Source organism: Patagioenas fasciata, chromosome 24 (genome assembly GCF_037038585.1).
Source record: "Patagioenas fasciata isolate bPatFas1 chromosome 24, bPatFas1.hap1, whole genome shotgun sequence".
NCBI lineage: Eukaryota > Metazoa > Chordata > Aves > Columbiformes > Columbidae > Patagioenas > Patagioenas fasciata.
The window spans coordinates 7,241,173-7,263,336 of record NC_092543.1 but is presented as its reverse complement, the minus strand read 5'-3'; the positions used below and the strand labels follow the sequence as shown (position 1 = coordinate 7,263,336).

General features: G+C 48.3%; 1 protein-coding gene across 1 annotated transcript; it reads left to right on the top strand.

The window, feature by feature from the left end:
- Positions 1–844: 844 nt before the first annotated feature.
- DRD2 (dopamine receptor D2) lies at positions 845–21,680 on the top strand. Its single transcript, XM_065855731.2, has 8 exons — positions 845–1,418; positions 14,778–15,090; positions 16,361–16,470; positions 16,925–17,061; positions 17,774–17,964; positions 18,527–18,613; positions 19,262–19,598; positions 20,086–21,680. The coding sequence occupies exons 2-8, from the start codon at positions 14,809–14,811 to the stop codon at positions 20,277–20,279; spliced, it is 1,338 nt and encodes a 445-aa protein (XP_065711803.1). The 5' UTR covers positions 845–1,418; positions 14,778–14,808; the 3' UTR covers positions 20,280–21,680.
- Positions 21,681–22,164: the final 484 nt, after the last annotated feature.

Genomic DNA, 22,164 nt, shown 5'->3' with positions numbered 1-22,164 from the left:
GAAAAAAATAAAAGCTTGTGTAGGAAACACCCTTCAAATTCTGGACTCCTAGTGCCTTGAAAGTTAGATAGCGTTAAAGATATTGAAGTATAAGAAGATACTAAAATGTTGCAACAGCAGATAGGCTTTCAGCATCATTTCAGGAAATGGTTTCTCTTGGTGCCTGGACCGCAAAGGTCTGTTCACCGTTACAGAGAGCCTTGAAACGAGCAGCACTGCTGAGAATTTAGCCTGGGTAGTTAGCAAATACACAGAACCGTGCTGGGACGGTTCCACTGAGAACAAACGCAGGTGGGTGACACCCTTCCTTAGCAGTGATCCGTTTCTTCACAAATCAAGTATACAAGCTGTTTACCGCAGAAATAACAACTGCACTCCGCTTCCTTACTCAAAATTTTCCACCTTCCTCCGCTATCCCATCCATACTGGAGTGTCACTCCATATTGTCCCTGCCTTCCCTGCGAAACCCGACAGCTCCGCGCAGACCCGGGCACATGCGGGGGCACCGAGTAACCTCGCAGTCCAGAGGCTGCGCGGATTCCCGGAGCCCGGGGGCAGACACCGCGCTGCCCCGGCCGTGCGTGCGGAGCCCCGGGCTCCGTGCGGAGGGGCCGGGAAAGGGCTCGTTTCCACGGGGGGCTTCCTCGGGGCCGGGGCCTCTGCTGGTTCCCGGGGTGCGGCGTCAGCGGCCGCCTCCGTGCCAGCAGCCCCGGGCCGCGCTCCGCCCGCTCCCGGCACCGTCCGGCTCCCGGTGCCCCAGCCGCCCGCGGTGCCCAAGCCGCCGGCGGTGCCCGTCGCCCCGCAGAGCCGGGGCAGAGGAGCCGCCCCCGGGGAGCGATCGAACCCGGCGTGAGTCGGTGGGATCCGCGGGAGGAAACTTTGCCCCCCCAGCAGGCGAGGCAGACAGGGGAGCGCTGCGGGAAATCGCGCCCCGCGGTCAGCAAAGGGAGCTGTAGTGGAAACAGGTTGTCGGGGATCTCGTCGTGGGAGGAAGGGGCGGCTCTGATTATCAGCGAGCCAAATCCGAGCGCTGGGAAATGGAGACGGAGCTGCTGCTTTTCCACCCAGCGCTGTGCTGAAGGGAACGGACAGCGAATTACTGCAGGAAAGCTCTGCTCCCGCATCGCCTCTTCCCGGGAAGCTGACCCGCTCCCTGCGCTCCTCAAGTTCCCGCAGGCGCTGGCTCAGGCTGGGGTTTAACCACAGCAAGTTCCGTCTGCCTGAGTCCCAGTTTGCAGGGGGTAAGCAGGTGATTTCTCGTTTTTCCTCCCCTATGCGTGCGTGAATGCTGAACACCAGAAAGTCTGCTTGGAAGCCTGGGAGAGCTTGAGAAAGCCACGGAGGAGAGCTGTGGTGGTTCGGATATATCTGACACAAAGTGCTGGCACCTCTGCTCCAGGGATTCATATGGCTTGAAGGTAAGAAATACACATTGATGCTTTTCTTCAGGAAATACGAATGTTGTGAATATCCCGGCAACAGACCAGAGGGAATCGTAGCTACTGTAATCACCACTGCCTGGTAATGTCAATAAAGACAGCACGAAGAGAAAATATTTATCGTTATATCAAACAATCCATTAAGCTGTTCTCTTGTGAAACAGGGCAGGTGAAGCAAGTTTTCAAATTTAAAAATGCAGACTGTCGTATTGTTTTTCGTCTAAAACACTAACTGCACACCACCAAACAATTGTTAGTAGATGTTATTAGGTTTACTAAGAAGCTACGGTCATTTTTAGAAGTTTGACACTGAACATTGTTCTGACATAGACGCAATAGAAAAAGTGACAGGGAAAACTGTAGGAGGATGTGTGGATAGGACATGATGTGGGCACACTCCATTTCCCCAAAGAATTGGATTGTTCAGTCAGATTGTTTGAAGGAAAGCACTATTTTTTCCCCCTTACTCATTTTTCTACATATGGCAAAACTTGTGTCCCTCACAATGTCCCTCTCAGCAGCAGGGCTGGCGCAGAGCGATCGTTGCAGGGAGGGACGGGAGCTGTGTCGCCCTTTCTGGAAGCAGCCTGGCCAGAAATCTTTCAGAAATGCTCCTCTGAATGTCGCAAGCAGATTCCGTGCAAGGTTTCCAGCAACCTTTGTGGCGTGGAGGACGTCTGAGTTGTTCTTGTTTATATCTTGGTGTTTTCCCATTGCCCTTCAGTTGCAAGTTTCATGTGGCCTTTTGAAAGCAGTGGAAAGCAGGGACTCGGGGCAGGCGAGCAGGGTCGAGCATTGCGCTGGGTCCTGGTCAGTGCAGGAGCATTTGTGTTTAGAGTTGTTGACTGTAGGTGGTTTCTGCACAGATAATACATCCTCACATGTTAATTATCAAGTCTCTCTCAGCCTGACTTTCCCACATACAGAGCATGGAGCCACAGAGCTAACAGCATGTGGAGCATGAATCACTCTTCTTCAAGTAGAGTTCAAAGCCAAAAAGAAGAATAACCTGATTGTGTTATAAATAACCAGCCACAAGATTATAATGTAGCTGGTCAAATAGGTTACACGGGCCACTCGCTGCAAACCAGCATGGGTGATGTTTCTTGGATGTTCAGTGTTTTGTGCAATTGTTCTTCTTTACCTACACAGTGGTTTCAAGAACTCACAATCCTGTGCTTGTGAGTTATTTATTTCAAAGCCCATGGATTGCTTGTAGCAATCTAGCAGAAGCAGTCTGCTGACAATATTGCTAACTCCAGAGAAGTGCAGAGAACACACTCTCTCTAGGTTTTGTGTCTTTTTCCCATTTAACTTATTTTTCATGCTACAGAAATTCTATTACATTAGAGCCATTACTCTTCCCATCCTTCTGAACAGAGGTTTTGTACAAGTAGTCTCCACCGATTAATGCACCATGCGATTACCTTTTGCTCCCACAGACAGGGTATGGCATGACAGGGAAACACGATAGAAAGAAAGAGGAGGGCAGGCTTCAGACCTCCCGATCATTTGAAATGGTAACACCAGGAGGAATAACTCTACAGCAACAGAATGACCAAGGCGTGAGTTTGGGCCCTGCCTTTTCCCCATGTATTTCTAAAGATAGCTATGGAGCAGTTATCTGACATGAATTACATGCTTTATATGACGTGTCACAAACCACAAAACGTCACCCAAATGCAATTCATGCAGTTACATGTATGCAAACCAATTGTGTAAAGCCTGCCATGCTATTACATTTGCATATAGCTTCCATAGGCATGCATGCATTGAGATTGCATTTGTGTGAAAAAAAAGAGCTTCAGCTTAGTACACAGTAGCATTTATAAAGCAAAAGAGCATGATTCGGACTTGAGAGAGAAGCATGTGAACCATCAGAAGCCAAGTGAGGCCGGGTTAATAGCATGGGTAGGTTATACTATGGATAGGTTATACTAACCTGGCTCATACCCAGAACAAACAGCTTCCTTTTTCCTTTACATTTTGCTTCCGTGTCACTTCCACGCTCTGTGTGAAAGGCTCGGTCACGATTTCGATCAGATAATCGGTCCCATAGCATCCCTCATGGCCATCCTGGTGCTGCTCCCACACCCGATCCCAAGCCCTCACGGAGCCCGCTGAAGCGGGCAGGTTGCAGCCACATAAATCTGCAAAGCAAAGGTGATTGGTATAGATGCACTCCTCGCACGAGGGAATCACAGCGTGCCATCCACTCACTCTGCATGCACTGCTTGCATGCAAGGCGCCAGGCACCAAGATTGCACTTTAATCTTTTCCAGCTTTGCTGAAGTATAAGACACCCGCCTGGGAAAAATACTCAGCTTTTCCTCTAATGGCACTTCATTGTTGGTTCAATGGGTTCTTCCTCATACTCCCTCGGGCTGGCAGACTCGGCTGTTACCACGTTAGCAAAGGCTCGAGGCGCTGGTCAGTTGATAACACACATTACACACATGCTGGTAGAGGCAACTGGACTAAGCTGTGGGACTAAGCTGTGGGACTAAGCTGTGGGACTAAGCTGTGGGACTAAGCTGTGGGACTAAGCTGTGTCCCCATCATGAAACAGAAAGGCCCAGCACATTCAGTACCATTTCCTGTTTGTTCATCTTCTAAAGTCCATCCTTGCTGTTAAATCAGCAAATCTCTACCCTCCTGACCTCTGTTCACAGAGGCATCTCAAAATGCCACAGAGAATTGCCACCACCGGTCATTAATAAAAGCACAGAAACCACGCTGCCTCGGGAAATATCTGAGATGCAAAAAATGGGACGATGGAGCAGTACCTGCATCAGTATCACATAGACCTGCTCTGTTCTAACGCCCAGGCAACAGCTTTTGGACACCATTGGAGAAAAGATAATGCACTGGATGAACTTTATCCGACCTCTCAGGGCTATTTTTTTAAGGCTATAAGATAAAATACAGTAGGCTGGATGTTAAATTAAGGTTTGGAATATAGGGAGGAAAGACTGTGAACATTTTGTTTGGGATCTAATTTCACCGTGTTTTACGCATAAGAACTTGTAGCAACCGTCCTGGCTTTGGCTCTTCAGGGGCACCCAAGACCCGTCAGCTTGTGCCAGGTGCTGCTAACTCATTTATTTGGGAAAGGGGGAGGCAATTGTTTAAGTCCTGTCAAATGCATCATTCCTTGTGCTGTTACAAAACCAACCTATATTCAATCTGAAATGATTGCTAATAAGTATTAACTCCTCTACCAATTGTTCCGCTTCAATCGTGTTTTCTCTTGCTGTCCTTCATCTGGATATTTTTAGCATTATATATATTTTTTAAGATGTGACAGTGTGTTCAGTCCCTTCTCCTCAGTACATCTCTCCCAATTATCTTGGTGGGTATTTCTTTCAGCCCCCTAGAACAGCTTTATTTCTGGTTTACTCTTCCCTGTTGGTTTCCATGTGGTTATGTGGGAGGCTGCACATTCTTTATCAAAGCAAAGAGCCATGATTAGTCCATTCAGAAAATGTAAATGCAGCCTTATGTGTTGTGTAGCACAGGGGAAAAAGAGATAGACTGTGAGGAACAATAAATGCAGTCAATAATAGAACACGGCCTTAACCCCTGGAGACAGACCCGGACCATCACAACGACATCCACACTTCACATTTCTGATGGAGCTAAATAAATACGCTGAACCCGTGCACTGCTGCCTGGGGAGGGCTAATCAGAGAGCGCCCCAGTCCTGCTGGAGTAAGTGAAATCCACTGTGACGGTGGAGCTCTTACAGTCAACCTTCATTTTCATTTCTATCTCCCTTTCTGTACGTGTTCCATTATTGATCCAGAATTTCAGGCTCACCAGCCTGGGCTGCCTCTGCCTGCGGTGGCCCAGGAAATGCACTCCTGAGCTGATAAATACACGTACTCGATTTTGCTCACTGCTTCAGGTTGCCAACTGCTAACGCTGGGGATGCATCAGCAAAATCAACACTATTGAGAATGCGCTGTGCAATTTGCAGCTTTGTGGAAAAATGAACTCTTCACTGGCATCTCGTGCTTTTGAATCACGCTCCCCTGAACGCTGCGGCTGAGACAGCGCGTTGGAAAGTTAAACCTATTACCAAATATATGGCACCTTGCAGACTACTTGTCTAAACTGAATCCTCACCCCAAACGCTATCGAGATATCTCAGACAAGTGGAGTTGTAGCAAATTGAGATTCTGGCTGTAACAGGCACTTGTCTGACCTCCAGTTACCTCTGTGTTTGTGTATGTCAGGTTCTACATATTCATATAGCAGTCAGGAAAAGTGCGATCACCTCCAGCATTACTGAAACCTGAACTTAGATTTCCAACCTGTTAATCTGTTTTCTCTGGTGACCATTCCAGGCTGAGTTATGGCCTCATCTACCGGCCTGGGGTGTCGCGCTGTCCCCCGTCAGGCGGAACGGGGTCTCCAGGCAGCCTGCCTGCCTTAGACACTTCCCCTCTCATTTAGGGGCCTCGTTTTAGTCACCCATGCTTGAAAAGCTGTGCTTGCAAAAAACCATTAAAAATAGAAATACCACCCCCCATACACATCATTAAACAGTAAAAATCACCCCGGTCCCAGAACGTGAATCATTTATCTTATGGATGCTTTAAAAGCGTTATTTGTGATTGTATAGGAATGCTTCGTCCCACTGTGACTGAGCGAGCGGGCTAGGCCTGTGTTAGCGAGTGTTGGCACTGCGGTTCTGCCTATAGATGTTCCTGGCATGTATCATATGCATTTAAATTGCAAGGCAGGGGTGATGGCAGTGACTCCCCTGGGAGCTTGTCGGGCTCTCGGAGACAACACTGGGTATGGGCCTAGCAGCACATAGCTCACTGGTTTAAACAAAATGACGTCAGCTTTACACAGCTCTGTATTGCGATGGCTCGCGTGTTTCAGTCACATAAAGTCTTCCCTAGATCTTTTAGGGCGCAAGGGGCCAGGACAGAGTCTGTGGCATTGGGCAGTACGCTTTCTATTCAACACGATCGGAGGAATCAACAAGTACTTTGCAGGACAAGGCATCACACTGAGAACCACAACTGCATCAGAATGAGGGCTCAGTTGCCATAGATGTCTCTTGAGCAAGATCTGAGGAAAGTGGGAAAACTGTACTGTCCTTGGTGCAAAGAAAGGGTGCACGTAGAGCAAATGTGGGGGGAGAAGCAGCACTTCTAAAACATCTTGTTGTGACCCCCCGACCGCAACGCTGGTTCTGGGGAGCTGTAAGAGCTGTTGGGGCTGGAAGCCTTGTGGCCAGAACTATTCCATTGGAAGCTGAACTCAGTCAGCATTTTGCAGAGGAAGGAGAAGTTGATTTTCTTTCTCCCCCTTCTCTCCCCACCCCAATACAAATTCAGCGGTTTCTTTGCTAACACATTTTGTTCAGCTGCAAGAGCTCTGGGTTCGGAGCTTCCGAGAGAAGTTCGCGTTCCTCTAAGAGATCATTTCTGCCACTGGCGTTTTACCATTTTTACCATTTACCATTTTACCATTCCCCTGTTCCACACCACCAGAAAGGTCCAAATATTCTCCCTAGAGTTCAAGCTCACACCTCCCCTTTGAAAGGAGTTTTACTAATAAAGGGAGAAAGCTGTGCAACTATTCATTACATAGGAGGATGTTTGTCTACATGTGATGTCTATTTCTTTGCGGTTTCCTTTGTCATCCTTTCCAAGTGTTATTTTTATTTATCTGTAGAGGTTTTTTCTCATTGTGAGGAAGAACCAACCAGGAAATTACAACAGCAACAGAAAATGACCAAAACTAAGATCCTTTAGGGCTACACTTTGCAACTCGGTTTACTGTTGAATTTCCGATTCAAAGATGACAGAGGTGGGATTTAAGCTGAGCTGATTTGGGTCAGGGATTAAATGATTAAAGATCATTAGGATTTGAAATTTGAGGAGCATTGGCTGGTCTGTATAGAAGGAACACACAGAGCCCTCCCTCTGCCCATGGCAGCCCGTGTTTGTGCCCGTTGGCCAGGAGGGACAGCGATAACTCACCTGGTGGTCCCTTGGCGTTTCCAATACAGGGAAGTGACAATTAGAGCAAGGAGGAGTCACACGAATGTCGTGTTGATTGACACATCTCCATCAAACCTTCTACATACAGTCTACTAAAGGGACTTCGTGGCAAACATTAGTCAGATATGGTTGGGGGCAAACACCCACGAAATCTATGAAAAAGAAGGGAGAGGGAACCAAGCTCTCCTTTCCTCTGCAATTCACTTCTTTTGGCAAACATTCTCGCAAACCAGCTCTGTGATAGTGGTGGCAACGAAAAGAGCAGGTGTTAAATGAATGTTACATTATGTAAGTGGAAGGCAAATATTTGATCTCCTCAATCTGAGTATCATTTACTTTTAATAAAGGCTGGCTGAAGGGCTCAGAGCTGAGATTGATAGGGCTGGGCTGGGTGCTGCACGAGCACCGGGAGCCCGGCTGGAGGGGAAAACCATTCAGCTAAGGAATCCACACAATTCTGCAATCAAATTAAGTTATACATTACAAATGCCAAGCACCGAAATGTACAGCGAACATTAAACAGGTTAAAACCAAATCCTGAAACACCTGCCACATGTTAACCAGAACCTACAAGTAAATATTTCGTTCAGGTTTCAGCTGCCGCCGCACGTGACTGCTGGGGACTGGGAGTGAATAGATTCAACCTTTGCGATCCCTCAAAAATAATGCAATTAGCTCTACTGCTGATTAAGGGTTATTTGCACACACTGGTGGATGATCTCTGACACATAACAAATTCTAATAGAAGAAAGATCACCAGTGTCGTAAGGCTGAGAACGTATCAGGTTAGTCAGAGGCTCAGATCAACTCAGAAAGATCTGGCATTAGGATATGTATAAAAAAATTAAGAAACAAATAGGGTTTTGTACAGAACAGGATGTTAGGTCTGTAGCAATGCAACACTTAAGAACCAAGGACTCTCTGGTCAGAAGACCTGTCTCTGGCATGGTCTCCATGCCAGAAAGCAGGACGGAGGTGAAATGCAACACCTACGCTATTGTTTCACCATCTCTAAAGCTGTTAGAGATTTCATTAGGTTCTGCAGTGCAAGATCTGATAGCTTCCACAATTCGTCTTCAAACGAGCCCAACATAAGGCTTTGGAATGGGTCTTTGTTTTTAAGAAACAAATTCTTCGCCTTTAAACACTGAAAATCAAGACGTGTGTAATATTTCAGGTTGGGCGTCCAAAATCGAAAGCACACACGGTCAGAAGTGATTTTTCAAAGTCCCTGTCTGCCCATCCTTCCCAGCAAGCTGAGAACTGCTCGAGTGGGTGTGTTTGGAGCGGCTCCAGCCTGCAAATTCTTAACCTGCCAAACGCTCAAAGGATTAAAGCTTGCCCTGCACCCACGTATTCTTCAAAAGCAATAGGAAGCCATGGCCCTGCTCCGGCAGCACCCACATCTCCCACAGAATCCCGGAATGTGAGGGTTGGAAGGGCCCTGGAAAGCTCACCCAGTGCAATCCCCCATGGAGCAGGAACACCCAGCTGAGGTTCCACAGGAAGGGGTCCAGGCGGGTTTGAATGGCTGCAGAGAAGGAGACTCCACAACCCCCCTGGGCAGCCTGGGCCAGGCTCTGACACCCTCACCCCCAACAAGTTTCTTCTCAGATTTAAATGGAACCTCCTGTGTTCCAGTTTGCACCCATTGCCCCTTGTCCTGTCACTGGTTGTCACCCAGCAGAGCCTGGCTCCATCCTCCTGACACTGCCCCTTTCCATATTGATCCCCAGGAATGAGTCCCCCCTCAGTCTCCTCTTCTCCAGCTCCAGAGCCCCAGCTCCCTCAGCCTTTCCTCACACGGGAGATGCTCCACTCCCTTCAGCATCTTGGTGGCTGCGCTGGACTCTCTCCAGCAGTTCCCTGTCCTTCTGGAGCTGAGGGGCCACAACTGGACACAATATTCCAGGTGTGGTCTCCCCAGGGCAGAGCAGAGGGGCAGGAGAACCTCTCTGACCTACTGACCACCCCCTTCTAACCCACCCCAGGTCCCATTGGCTTCCTGGCCACAAGGGCCCAGTGCTGGCTCATGGTCACCCTGCAAGGCTATTGCAAAAATGTCATCCTGTCCCCCACTCTCACAGGGAGGAAGGTCTGCGGTCCAGGGAGAGGAGCTCGGGCTGCTGTGTTCTCCTCACCCCCCGTCCCGGTGCTGCCGTTAAGGAGGTGCTGATTCACATTACAGAATTAGCGCAGAGAGCTCTGAACGGTGCAATTATTGAGAAGTAAAGCGCTGAGAATAGAAAATATTGTGGCATCAGCGAGAAGAACGGTTAAAGTTGGTGACTCAAAGGCCTATGTGGCAGGAGCATATTACATCCAAACCCTGTGCTAATAGCACTTCTGAGCGCTCACAAGAGGAAGCACTTGGATTAGGTGCTTTACAACACGCTCCGGGGGACATATGCACGCTTTCTAGTAGGAAGATCCAATTAGATATTATGCAAGACCAAGTGAAACGCAGCAATGTTTCTGAATCAGAAGTGAGCAATAACTGCCATTAAAACACCTTGCACTTGTATTTCGGATAACGAAGGACCCGAGGAATGGGGAGCCACACGGCGCGGCAGGAGAGGAGCAAGATTTTCAAGAGGCTTTTGCAAGGAGCTGGTGGGAAGAACTGTTGTATTGGATAGAGAGGAAGGTTGCACAGTGCTAAGGTCAAGATTTAACCCCCCCCCCCAAAAAAAAAACCCACGCTTGTCAGGATGTTTGTCTCTAATTTCTCTGCTTCTAGGTGCAGAGGTAGCTAAGCTTGTGTATTCTACTTGTTACTAGAGATTTACCACGAAGAAAGTATGAAGGTAGAAAGCTAAGTTTGCCCAGCACCGCCTTCTGAAAAGATGCAGGCAGTGCTTAAACTGCTTCCAATGTAATTACTGCCAGGACCTCGTCAGTCACGACTGTCAAACCCCTGCCGTATTTGCATGTCCCACTCAGCGCGCAGGGGAGTCGGGTTTATTTAAAGCCTCCAGGGCTTTGCTTATTGTGTGGAGTGTATTGGATGAGTGTCAGATGCCAAGGTAGGTGGCATAGCAGTGGGTGCTGCAGTCAGGTCAAGAAAGAATTTACAATATTTTCCTAATTCTTGACCTCTCCTCCTCCTCCTCAATGTCTGCAGATGCTGTATCATGCATAGAACTGGATGAGAAGAGGTTCTTGCTGCTTGCCGGTACACACCTTCCTTGCTCTCCAGTGAACAAGGACTGGGAATTCACAGCATAGATTATCAATTCTGAGCTTATATGCAAGAAATAGTGAATCTACTCCAAAACTGCTTCCTTTGCACAGTGCTCCCGAACAGGGAAAAAGCCCCAGCTCCCCAAAGCCGCTGGCCCCTTCTCCTTCTCTCCCACCACCTCCCTCTTCCAAAAGGATGTGTTACTTACCTCCTCTGATTAGAATGTCTGAGCTGCATTCTCAGGGGAGTAAACAGCATCAAGAAGCGTTCTCAGGACAGAAAGGATGTCAGTTTGACAGCTTTCCTGTGGCCTGTTGATTCCCAAATTTCAGAGGAAAATGACAATATTCAGGAAGGCACTGTACTGTGCAAACTTCACTTAGACATTTATATCTGTGAAACAGAAATGTCTTTGCAACAAATCTGTCTCTGATCACCTTTCTCACCTAGTCCTTGGCTAGAATTTCAGTAACCTGATGGGGACGTGTGGGTAGCAGCAATCAGAGGGAAATAGGCAAGAACTGGGTGTGAGAAATACCTTGGGAAAGGGAGGTGGAGACCTGTTCCCTGCAGCACGCTGAACCGGCGACGTCCCCGATCACACCGGGGCCGCCTGCAGCCCTCACCCGCCTGCCCAGGGCCGCATCCTGCGGCTCCCGCTCCCACCCCTCCCAGCTTCATCCGCAACGCGTTACATCCCGGCCAAATCCTTCGGGTATTTCATGCTGTTTTACGAAGAAGCAACGGCTGGCTGCAAGCTTTGTCAGCCAGGCCCTGATTATCTCGGAAGGCCACAAATCTTCACCAAACAGAAACCAGATGCTGCAGTGACACGCACCATGGTGCCAGCTAGACACCGATGCTACCTCAGCCCTGTGAATAGTTTATGCCTGAAGGTGTTTGCAAGCAAAGACCAAAAGGAGTGTTACACTTTGCTATTTCTGAAGGAAAAAAGCCATTGCATTGAATCAGGGCATCCCTGACCTAGCACGGAACTGAGACAAGCAGCAGAGCCAGGATTCTGCCCCCATGTAGGTGAGCTGTAGGTGGGCACTCCTGCTGGAGCCTTTTAACTCCTGCTTCCTAGTGAGCTGTCTGGTACATCTACCTCTATATGACAGACAAAACACCTTTCATGTTTTAGATCTTGCCAGAAAGACAAACAGTTTTCTCGCCGCCAGTTGTGAGCGTTACACATCTGCTAGGGAGATGCCGTGCTTGTTTGCCACCAATATAATGAGATGATCAATCACAGGGAGCCAAGTAGAAACACTGGCACTGCAAACAAACGTTGTTCAGTTTGCTCTTGGAAAAGAACGGGGAGTTAACCAGAAAGGAGAGAAAAGCTCTGTTTCTGCATTTACAGCCTCTATTCTGGCTCCCTTTTCCCTGGCATTTCCAGCAAGGGGTAGCAGCCAGATTTCCTTCGGTTGCTGAAAGACATCCCAAAAGCATGGGGACTGCTTGGGAGAGGCTGTTTTCCTCTGGGGGGCAAACTGCCTCCCGGTTAGGCCATGCTTGCCCAGGGCACCCAAGGAGGGATTAGCACAGCCCCAGGTGTGTGCCCGACGCAGCGGGAGGAAAAGCAGAGCAACGCTGGCACAAGGCTGCAACCTTGCCGCTCTGTCCTGCCCTTGACCTCGCAGTAAATCCGTATCTGGATTAGCTCCGCCACACTAAAAATCCATGTGGACCCTGTGCGGGAATTAAAGTGGCTTTGCTGCAGTTAATTCACAAAGGAATTTGTTCCATTTCAGGTCTCTACCCACATCTGCATACAAAGTCTCAGCTAAAATGGAGATGCTGTTCTGCCTCGGGCAGCAGTGTATAGGGATGCTGAAATCCACAAGGACAGTGCGTGGCGAGGTGCCATTTGTACCACCTTTTCTGTGTGTTTGTGATCCCTTCCCTTTGCCTCCGTATGGAAAGCAGGCACCTGGACAAAGAGAATGAAAAGCACTCCCTCTGCTAGCCAGCTCTTTCAATGCTGCTTTCTTCTCTGCTGAGAAACCCTCAGCAGCAAAACAGACAGAACTCCTTAAGGCGGCACTGAAGGACTCGCCAGTCACTCTAACGGCCACCACAAGGCTTCCAGACGATGCCAGTTCCGTTTCTGGAGAAACCGGTATTATTTTTAGGACTGAAAACTCAAACTCCCAGAAGTTCGGAAGTAACAGAGTTGTCCGTGTAATTGCAGTTGTGTACATATGCCTGTGTCATACGCCTGTGTCATACGCCTGTGTGCTAGATACAGTCTTTAACTGCATGATCACAAATTACACTGTGTTTTAGTTTCCGTATTTCATGCAAAATACCTGGACCTTTTTTTGCTTCATTTTCCCAAATTAAAACTTGTTTTTTCCAATAGAAACACCAAAGCAGCAGGGCTGGGATTGCCGAGCTCAGACCTCACCCTCTCTGGCCTTCTCCCCGTGAGGCACAAGCCTGCTTCGTGAACCGCGGTCAGAGCTCAGGAGGAGCCAGAACAGCACCAAGGGGCTGATCCTGCACCCATCAAACCACTCAACTCCTTTTATGCTTTTTAAGCTACTTTTCTATATTTCTGCTCTTTTTCTCATCCTGCATTTTATGCATGTTGCTGCCTTCTCTAGATAGCTTTGCGTTAGCAAAGGGCACCAGGAGAAAAGAAAAAACTGTTGCTGCATTTAGCATTGATTTTCCCCTTCACTCTGAGTCACAGAAGCTAACATTTAATTAATTTCTGACACTTTGACAGCTTCTAAGAAGACATTTGTAGAGCTATCAAGTGCTGCTGATAGCACTGTCAGACAGACACTTTTTGAATTATCAGCTATTAAGGACCCATATGCAACAAATTTCCAAGGATTATTATACAAATTGTTCTTTGAATGAGAAAAGCACACAAAAGCTCAGTGAAACATAAAGAAACCATTGTTCCCAGGTGAATTTGATATTTGCAAATGTTTTGCTATTTTGATCGCTTACGTGGTTTAATAAATTGAATTCACTTTGTCTTTTAATAAAAGAACTAAATGGCCTGTTCAGGGGTGTCTGAGAGCGTGGCTGGATTTTCAAATCATGGTGGTCTTGATAGAGACACATCCTGAGAGCCACGTCCCTTCGAGACCTCGGGAGCCAGAAACCCCAAACCCAATCTCCACAATGTCCAGCTGCTTTTAAGCAGCTCTTCCCTTTACTTTTCGACCGTGTCCTCTGACACATCACCATTTCGTGATGTAGCAACCACTTCAGGCCCAGCTACAGATCCTGATGCTTTGCTTTTAACCACAGAAGCCAGCCTGGCAGGGGGCTGGAACGAGCAGTGTGGATTTGTGCCACTCCGGAGCTCCTGCGGCTGGCACTTAGCATATGACAACTCTATTTCTGCTGGCCTCACTGCACTAATTTACCAGCTGACAAAGCCGCTGTGTTGCAACAAATGGGACAGAACTGTATTTCACCTTGCTCAGTGGCCCAGCTATGACTCGGTGTTGGCATTTGTCTGCCTGGGAGATCTTAAGTGAGCCAAAAGAGCCTCGCCACGCAGCCAGGAACGAGCCTTTCCAGTGTGCCAGAGCCAGCGGCCAAATATGCTGCAGCCTCATTGCAAACGTAGAATTTCTATTTTTCACATGCTGGCACCAGACAAAGACCCCAACACAGACACCTACTGCCAAGCTCTGTCTGCACAACGTAGCTTAACATTTAGGCAGTTTCTTACAATGTGGATATACGCGTAGGTGGACCGCAATGGTCCGGGGCTATGCAGAGTGTTGATACCACTGCTTTGCATCAGCTGCTGACATAAAATCTGTATAATTCATTGATGCTCACGCACCTTCGCTAGCCTGGACCACACGGAAATATCACTCAGGAGATACCAGTTCGGCTGTAGTGTGGTGTCAGAGCAGAACCCGTGACCTTCCCTTCGCACACCGCACACTCAGGTTTGTTCACACAGCTTCCTCGGCAGAGAGCAGCTCGGGGATGGCACCCAGTGCCGCCCCCACCATCCTCCCCTTTCACCGGCACCTCGCTGGGGGAATGGCAGAAGGCGCAATCAGCCCTGACTTCAAAACAGCTCCTCTGGGTTTATTTTCATTTTACACGTTGTTCTAACCGTCTTTTCAACATCTTTGTGTCTGTCAGAGTGAAGCTGGAACCTGGCACTTTGACCTCCATGGATCCCCTAAACCTCTCTTGGTACAATGGTGACATCGGTGACAGGAACTGGAGCAAACCACTCAACGAGTCCGGTGTAGACCAGAAGCCTCAGTACAACTACTACGCCATGCTGCTCACCCTCCTCATCTTCGTCATCGTTTTTGGCAACGTGCTGGTGTGTATGGCCGTGTCCAGGGAAAAAGCCCTTCAGACCACCACTAATTACCTGATCGTCAGCTTGGCGGTGGCAGATCTCCTGGTAGCAACTCTGGTCATGCCGTGGGTGGTCTATCTGGAGGTGGGTGGCCCACTCTTCTCCTGCTGTACTGAGTGTTTCTGGTGAACGGGTGGCGAGAGGGAAGGTTTAGCAGCCCGGACATCGGCTGTTCCGAGACCTCCTGAATTTCCCATAACTAAAGGAATTTTTTGCTGTGGTTTATGTAACTTCAAACTATGCATTCGGGAAACTGATTTGGCAGAGGCTTAGACCTGGCTGGAAACCTTTGCCTTTGGGCAAATTCTCATGCAAGTTACCGATGTAACCGTCTCTCGGGTGCTTTTGAAATCACTAAGTATTCATCTGTCACTCAGGCTTCAATGCAGTCATTCTTCCTTCTTTATGCTGCCTATGGTTATGTATATCAGAGCAGAAATAACCGAAGAATAGATATCTTATTCATTCTATTTTCAAATGCTGTAGGACTCTATTTTTATTAGAGGAAAATATACTTTTTTCCATCACATGTCAAATACAGCAGTCCTAATAATTGCTATTAAAGTTAATTGGCAAAGTTCAGTTTCAGTAGCAAGAGAAATGAAGAGAAAAGGGCTACTGGTAACTGGAAGTGTTAGCGTTAGTTCTTCGTCACAACAGGCAGCGTGTCGAAGACTTTTCACTCTAAATCAAATTCATTTTGTTCACATTAAAAAATATGCAAGGAATTTCTACACCATTTTTTAAAACTAAGAAATGAAGGAAAGCTCCTGCTTCTGTCCTGCAGGCCTTTCCGAGCTTTAATTGCAAAAAAGCGTCTAATAAAAAGTTGGAAGCGCAATTAAAGGAGGTCAGGCTATAAAATTAATGCATTTCCCTCCTAATGCTTCTTTGCAATGTTTCGGAGACCTGTTTGGGCTCCTACATAGCTCACTCTGACTATTAGGAGACTTGCATTCCCTTACGCCTTTGGAGCACGAGCCCAGGTTTGCGTTGCTCTTTGGGCTGCCCAACTCAGTACAGAATAGCAGGACGGAATTGGGAAGGACAAAACCACACCAGCCCTCAGGAGAACCCTCCAAAGAACAGCCTGGACGGAGCAGAGCGCTTCCCTTGTGGCCGCGCCATAGCCTGAGACCTTAGACTAGACAGGACAAAGCCCTCGAAGGCGCTCAATGGCAAACAGTCCTACCTGACACAGCGTGTGACCCGATTCCAGCTGGAACTCCCGTACACTAAATTTTGAACCCTCTTGAACTCCAGCTACCAGCAAGAATCTGTATCTTTGTGCAAAATTCTCCCTTTAGACCCTCTCAGTAAATTCTTTCACTGGCCTCATTCTCTCTCTTTGCAGGTGGTCGGTGAGTGGAGGTTTAGTCGGATCCACTGTGATATCTTCGTAACCCTCGATGTTATGATGTGCACTGCCAGTATCCTCAACCTCTGTGCCATCAGCATTGACAGGTGAGGGCTCCGTGGCAGCAAGTCACACCTATCTTTATATTGCCTAATTTTACCTGTGGCTCAGAAACTTGAAAATGCTGAGAGCTAGTGCTGTGGACACCTTTTGTAGAGGAACTAATTGAGGTCTGAGCAGGGATGCTGTTAGAAGTGGACATAGAAACACTGGTCTGGAGAACATAAGCCGAATTATCAGTATACATCCCCGTTAGTTCAGTCCTGCTGTTTTATAGACTTGAACGGTGGAGCAGACACCGGTGGGAAGGCAGCAGCTCAGAGCGAGTGGAAGAAAAATGCTAAGCTGACCCCAGCCTCACGCCTCCCAAAACCTCCCAGCTTGGCCAATATTCCTGTGCTGCACCGGGCTTCCAGACCCAGTAACTGGGTGTGATTGCCCACAGAGCCTGTCAGCACGGGCAGAATAGCAATAAACCGGGTTTGTCTCTCCACACTGCAGGTACACAGCAGTAGCAATGCCCATGCTGTATAACACCCGCTACAGCTCGAAGCGCAGGGTCACGGTCATGATTGCTGTGGTCTGGGTGCTCTCGTTTGCCATCTCCTGCCCTCTCCTCTTCGGCCTCAACAACACAGGTGAGTGTGATGCCACCTGCAGCTGGCTGTTGGCATCTCCCCGGCTTTGCTGAGTCCCCAGAGAGCGTCCTGTCACAAGTCAGGGTTAAACATGGGGATCAGGTTCTCGGTTTATGGGGATGTAGCCATCCCTGCGTCAGATGTCCTCTACCAGTGTCATCCTGGACTATTTCTATCAGCTGCTTCTGGATCTGTTTTCTTACTTGCTGTTCCAGACCAGTGTTTTAAACACATCAGAACTGAGGTTCTGTAGAAGTTTACACAACACTTGCCAATGTTATATTATATATATATATATATATATATGTCAATATGTTACATTAACATTGTCCACTACAAAATCAAAATCCCTCATATTAAAACACGTGAAAATGAAAGGCATGGGACAAATTGCTTCACTGAGACAGGAGAGAAGAGAAGTAGCTGTTCAGCCATTGTAGGAAGACTGGATTGTACACAGCATGGGACTGGCAGGCTTGCACTTATCAGGCAAGCAGTAGCCAGGGATGCGGGTCCATGTGGACCTCCCTGCGACCCAAGGGGAGTTTGCTTTTCTGGTACCGCTTCCAGCTGACGTGGTGGTCCCCCAGGAACCTCAGCCCCTCACTCTCTAGGTACATCTCTGCCTTCTGAAAGAGGGAGAGAGCGAAGGGGAAGCCAGCGCTAGCTCCTAGCAACAGGGACAACAAGCCTGAAACTTTTTGTCTTCCAGATGAGAATGAGTGCATCATTGCCAACCCTGCTTTTGTTGTGTATTCCTCCATCGTCTCCTTCTACGTTCCCTTCATTGTCACGCTGCTGGTGTACGTGCAGATTTACATAGTGCTCCGCAGGCGCAGGAAGCGCGTCAACACCAAGCGCAGCAGCCACGGCCTGGACTCGGACACGCAAGCCCCACTGAAGGTAACCAGACCCCTGCGCTGCTCTCATGGGCCTCCACCCTTCACCCGTCCTCACAAAGTGGTTCAATGGCAACGGTTTGTGTGGCGGGGCTGCAAAATGCATCGCTGGTAAAGATCCTTCTGCAGCGAAAGCAGCCTCTCAAAGCACACAATATGGATATAAGTGGAGTCCAGCTGAGCGCGTTAAGTGCGAGACCACTTATTCCAAGTGCTGCTCTTGGAGTACTTGCAAAACGAGCAGCAGGAATGTATAGTCCCAGAGGCAACACCTGCAAACTGCATCGCCTGAGAGGCCAATGTCACATCGAGCAAGGGGCCAGTGAGACAGGGATAGACAAACATAAGCAGATCTTTGGGGTTTCCTTCCTTTGGTAAAAAGCCAAGCGGCACTTGCCTCCATTACTGCTGCATCTGAGTAGTTCTGCATCTTTCTTAGCACCTTAGTCACACCAATTAATTTCCGCTTCATGCCCTTTCTTTGTATTTCCACGTATCTCCCTTGCCCCTTCCCTTCCCAATCTCTATCTGCTTGTGTAACCTCTGAGCTGGTGCTTGCCCCTTAGGACAAATGCACTCATCCAGAAGACGTCAAGCTCTGCACAGTTATTGTGAAGTCCAATGGGAGTTTCCAAGTTAATAAGCGCAAAGTGGTGAGTGTTAAAGAGAAGTGGTAGCTTTTCAGGACATTTAGCTTTCCCTTTTTCTCCTCTCAGGACACAAAATGAATCTATGTAGGGTGGGAGAAAAATAAACTAAGAACAAAGGTTACCATTCAATCCCAAAATTTAAATATTCTTCCCATTCCTTAGGGTGAAGCAGGGGGTTTAAGATCAGAGCTCAAAAAGCCAGATTAAGCTCACCTAAAGATCAGCTATGAGAGCTATGACATTTTAACCTTTTGTGTCTTCAATTTTCTCCTCCTCTCTGTTACTGACGGGTTGGACTGCGCTGTTTGTGTTGAGGTTTCCTTCTTGATTTCAGTTTCATTTATATTCTGAAAACCCAAATAAAAATCTACATGAAGTGGAGATGGTGTCTCTCCCATGTCTAAGCCTCTTTGTGCAATAAAGGAGAGCCATTCACTCCAGTTCTGTCAATCCCATCTACCCGAAAGCGTTTTTATCTGTAAACACTTCACAGACCTTTCTCCAGGCATCTACCAAAAATGTAGGGAGGGAGAAGAGAAGGGGGATTGATTGCTCATCAACATTGTCCAGCTTCACTCTGTGAGGAATGTTCATTGCTCTTCTCTGTATATTTATCTGTCTTTATGTTGTGGACATCTGATTCTTGTCCAGGAGGTGGAGAGTCACATAGAAGAGATGGAGATGGTGTCCAGTACCAGTCCCCTCGAGAAAACCACCATCAAACCAGCAGCACCAAGTAACCATCGGTTGGTTGTGCCAATTGCTTCAACCCAGGGCACCAACTCAACCCTGCAGGCACCCCTGGACAGCCCTGGGAAAGCAGAGAAGAACGGACATGCCAAAGAAACCCCTCGCATAGCCAAGGTCTTTGAGATCCAGTCTATGCCCAACGGCAAGCTGAGAACCTCTCTGCTCAAGGCCATGAACAGGAGGAAACTGTCACAACAGAAGGAAAAGAAAGCCACCCAGATGCTGGCCATTGTACTCGGTGAGAGCGCGCGCTGGCTTCCTCTCCTATTTCTGCAGAAAACCAGTAGCTACCCAGGATTAGTCAACCAGTCTGAATGCGCCCGTCTTTCCAGGCTTCTACAGAAATAATTTCACTGGATCCATTGGAAGATATGTAGGCAAGAGGCTGCCCGTAGCAAGGCTCCTCGCTAGGAGCAGGTCAGGGTGCTGTGCAGAGGGCTTGGGCTGCCAAAAGACAGCTGGGTGCAGGGGCAAGAGGGCCCATGGGTGTCTAGAGCACAAAAGGCAGCAGAGCTCAGCAAGAAACTGGTCTAATTACATCAGCAAAGAAGTTCTTTAGCACCTGGGTACTCAGAATATAATCTATGAGCCTTAACAGGCAAGCAGAAAGCTTATTCCTCAGGAAACATTTTTCCTTTCTACCCAAAAGAACCTTACTGTTCTTACGGTCTCAAAATTCGTCCAGCTTTCAGTAATCAAAATCTGTCTCTTTCCTTTTCCCCCAGGTGTTTTCATCATCTGCTGGCTCCCATTCTTCATCACGCACATCCTGAACATGCACTGCGACTGCAGCATCCCCCCAGCAATGTACAGCGCCTTCACGTGGCTCGGGTACGTCAACAGTGCTGTCAACCCAATCATTTACACCACCTTCAACATCGAATTTCGCAAGGCTTTCATGAAGATCCTCCACTGTTAAAGCAAAATCAGCAACCACGTTTTTAAGAACGAGAAAAAAAGACACCAGTGTCATTCACACACACGAACGGGCAGCAGTGGGGAGGCCTGGAGCTGCTGGGTTGGGCACGAGGCCTACGGTGTCACAGCAGCGCCATGACCCTGCATCTCTTGGGGGGGATGTAAGGGGGACCTTCGTGTGGGAGCTTCTCGTGCCTCGAGGTGACCTTTGGGCTCTGGGACACCAACGCCAAGGGCACTTTTCAGAGCTACCCTCACACTGTGTTCAAAGTGGGAGCAAAAATCAAGACACACTCGCTTGATTCTTGCCTGAGGCCACCTAACCTGGAGTGCATTAAGCACAGGCAGGCGCAGGGCCGCGGGAACGCAGCGGGAGGTCGCTGCCGCTGCTGGCTTGTGCGTTAACGTCATCGGCACAATTCTCACCAAAGACAAGACCATCTCTTCCGCTTTGCAATAGGAGCCAGACAGAGCTTGCGGAAACGCCATGCAATAGCTTTGCCTTCGCCTCGAGCTGACTTACCGAGTATTAAACTGCTGAAGCCTCACGAAAAAGCTTCAAGAGATCCCCAGGTGGGCTAAGAAGGTTCTGTCACCTACAAATCTAATCCCTGCAACAATGTGGGCCTATACGCAATGGCCGGATGGAAGAAGAGGAGCCTAAGTCTCACGTGGAAGACTACATCGGTGTAAATATGAATAAATAGGATGGATTGAACAGAAGCTCAAGCCAAAAAGTAGATGGAGAGAAACTAAAGGAGTGATACCTTGTGTTGCATGGTGTACATTCAGATAAACTGGACACCAACTGCCATCTCTCATCAGCCAGCGCAGCGGTGGTTTCTGCTCACCAGCATTTCACCTCCAGTCTCTGACAAGAAGTTACAGAAGCGGGTGAGGAGCGTCAGCGCGGTGAGCGTGGAGACGCGAGGACAGCGTGCCAGGTGGGGCACCTGCAGCCGCGCCGTCTCCGGTGTGAACTCCAACAAGCCAGCTGAGCTCGGCGCAGTCCTCGCCTAACGTCAGGGCGCCACGGAGACGAGGACCACCTCGGATATGATTTGCTTATGTCTCTTAGAGAGAGTGCAGAATAACATCGTGCCTAATTTAAACGAGATAAAACTGTGTGTTTTGGGAAAAGCCAGAATAAAATCCCAAGGAAGTCCCTTGCTAGACTTGCTCCTGTGTCCAAGCTGGACTGTGGAAAGGTCTGGATGTTCCCAGCATCCCTTCCCCTCCGATGTCTCTCTTTCATGGGTTGAAACAATCGAAAACCCGTAACAGCATCACTTCACCACGCTGACTCTGGCGTTGCCAAATCCACACTGTACTTACTAATTGTACTCAGTTCACAACATATTTTGTAGTATCTCTGTAAATAAAATATAGTACGATGAATAAAATGACATGGAAACAGGTCTGGCTAGAAGTGAATGTAGGATCTGGAGGACGGGGTGATGACAATAGCCGTACGCAGAGGCAGGCTCCCGAGTTCCAGTCACCAGCTGTTTTCTTGAGATGTTAAAACACAATCTGGAGAGCAATATAATCCCCTTCTCCCTGTGCAGTTTGGGAAATATTCACACCACTTCTGCTTCAGAATAAAGACAGCTGTCAGTGGGGTTCTTTTATTCTCTGGTTTTCCTATATTGCTAACAGAGCCTTTTCCCGCGGGCTGGACTGTGCGGGTACAATGCGATCCGGCTGTATGTCAAGCACAGACTGTGTCACGCAGCTACAACACCTGCTCTCAGCTGTTTTCTGAAATCAAACCAGGAGTGTCCCCTTGCTCCAAAGGTTTTATTCTAAACCTTGTATTCCTGGAAGGGGTTGATAAGCAGTGTTATCGGTATTTAGCCCATTGGACCTGTATGACATTCGAACAT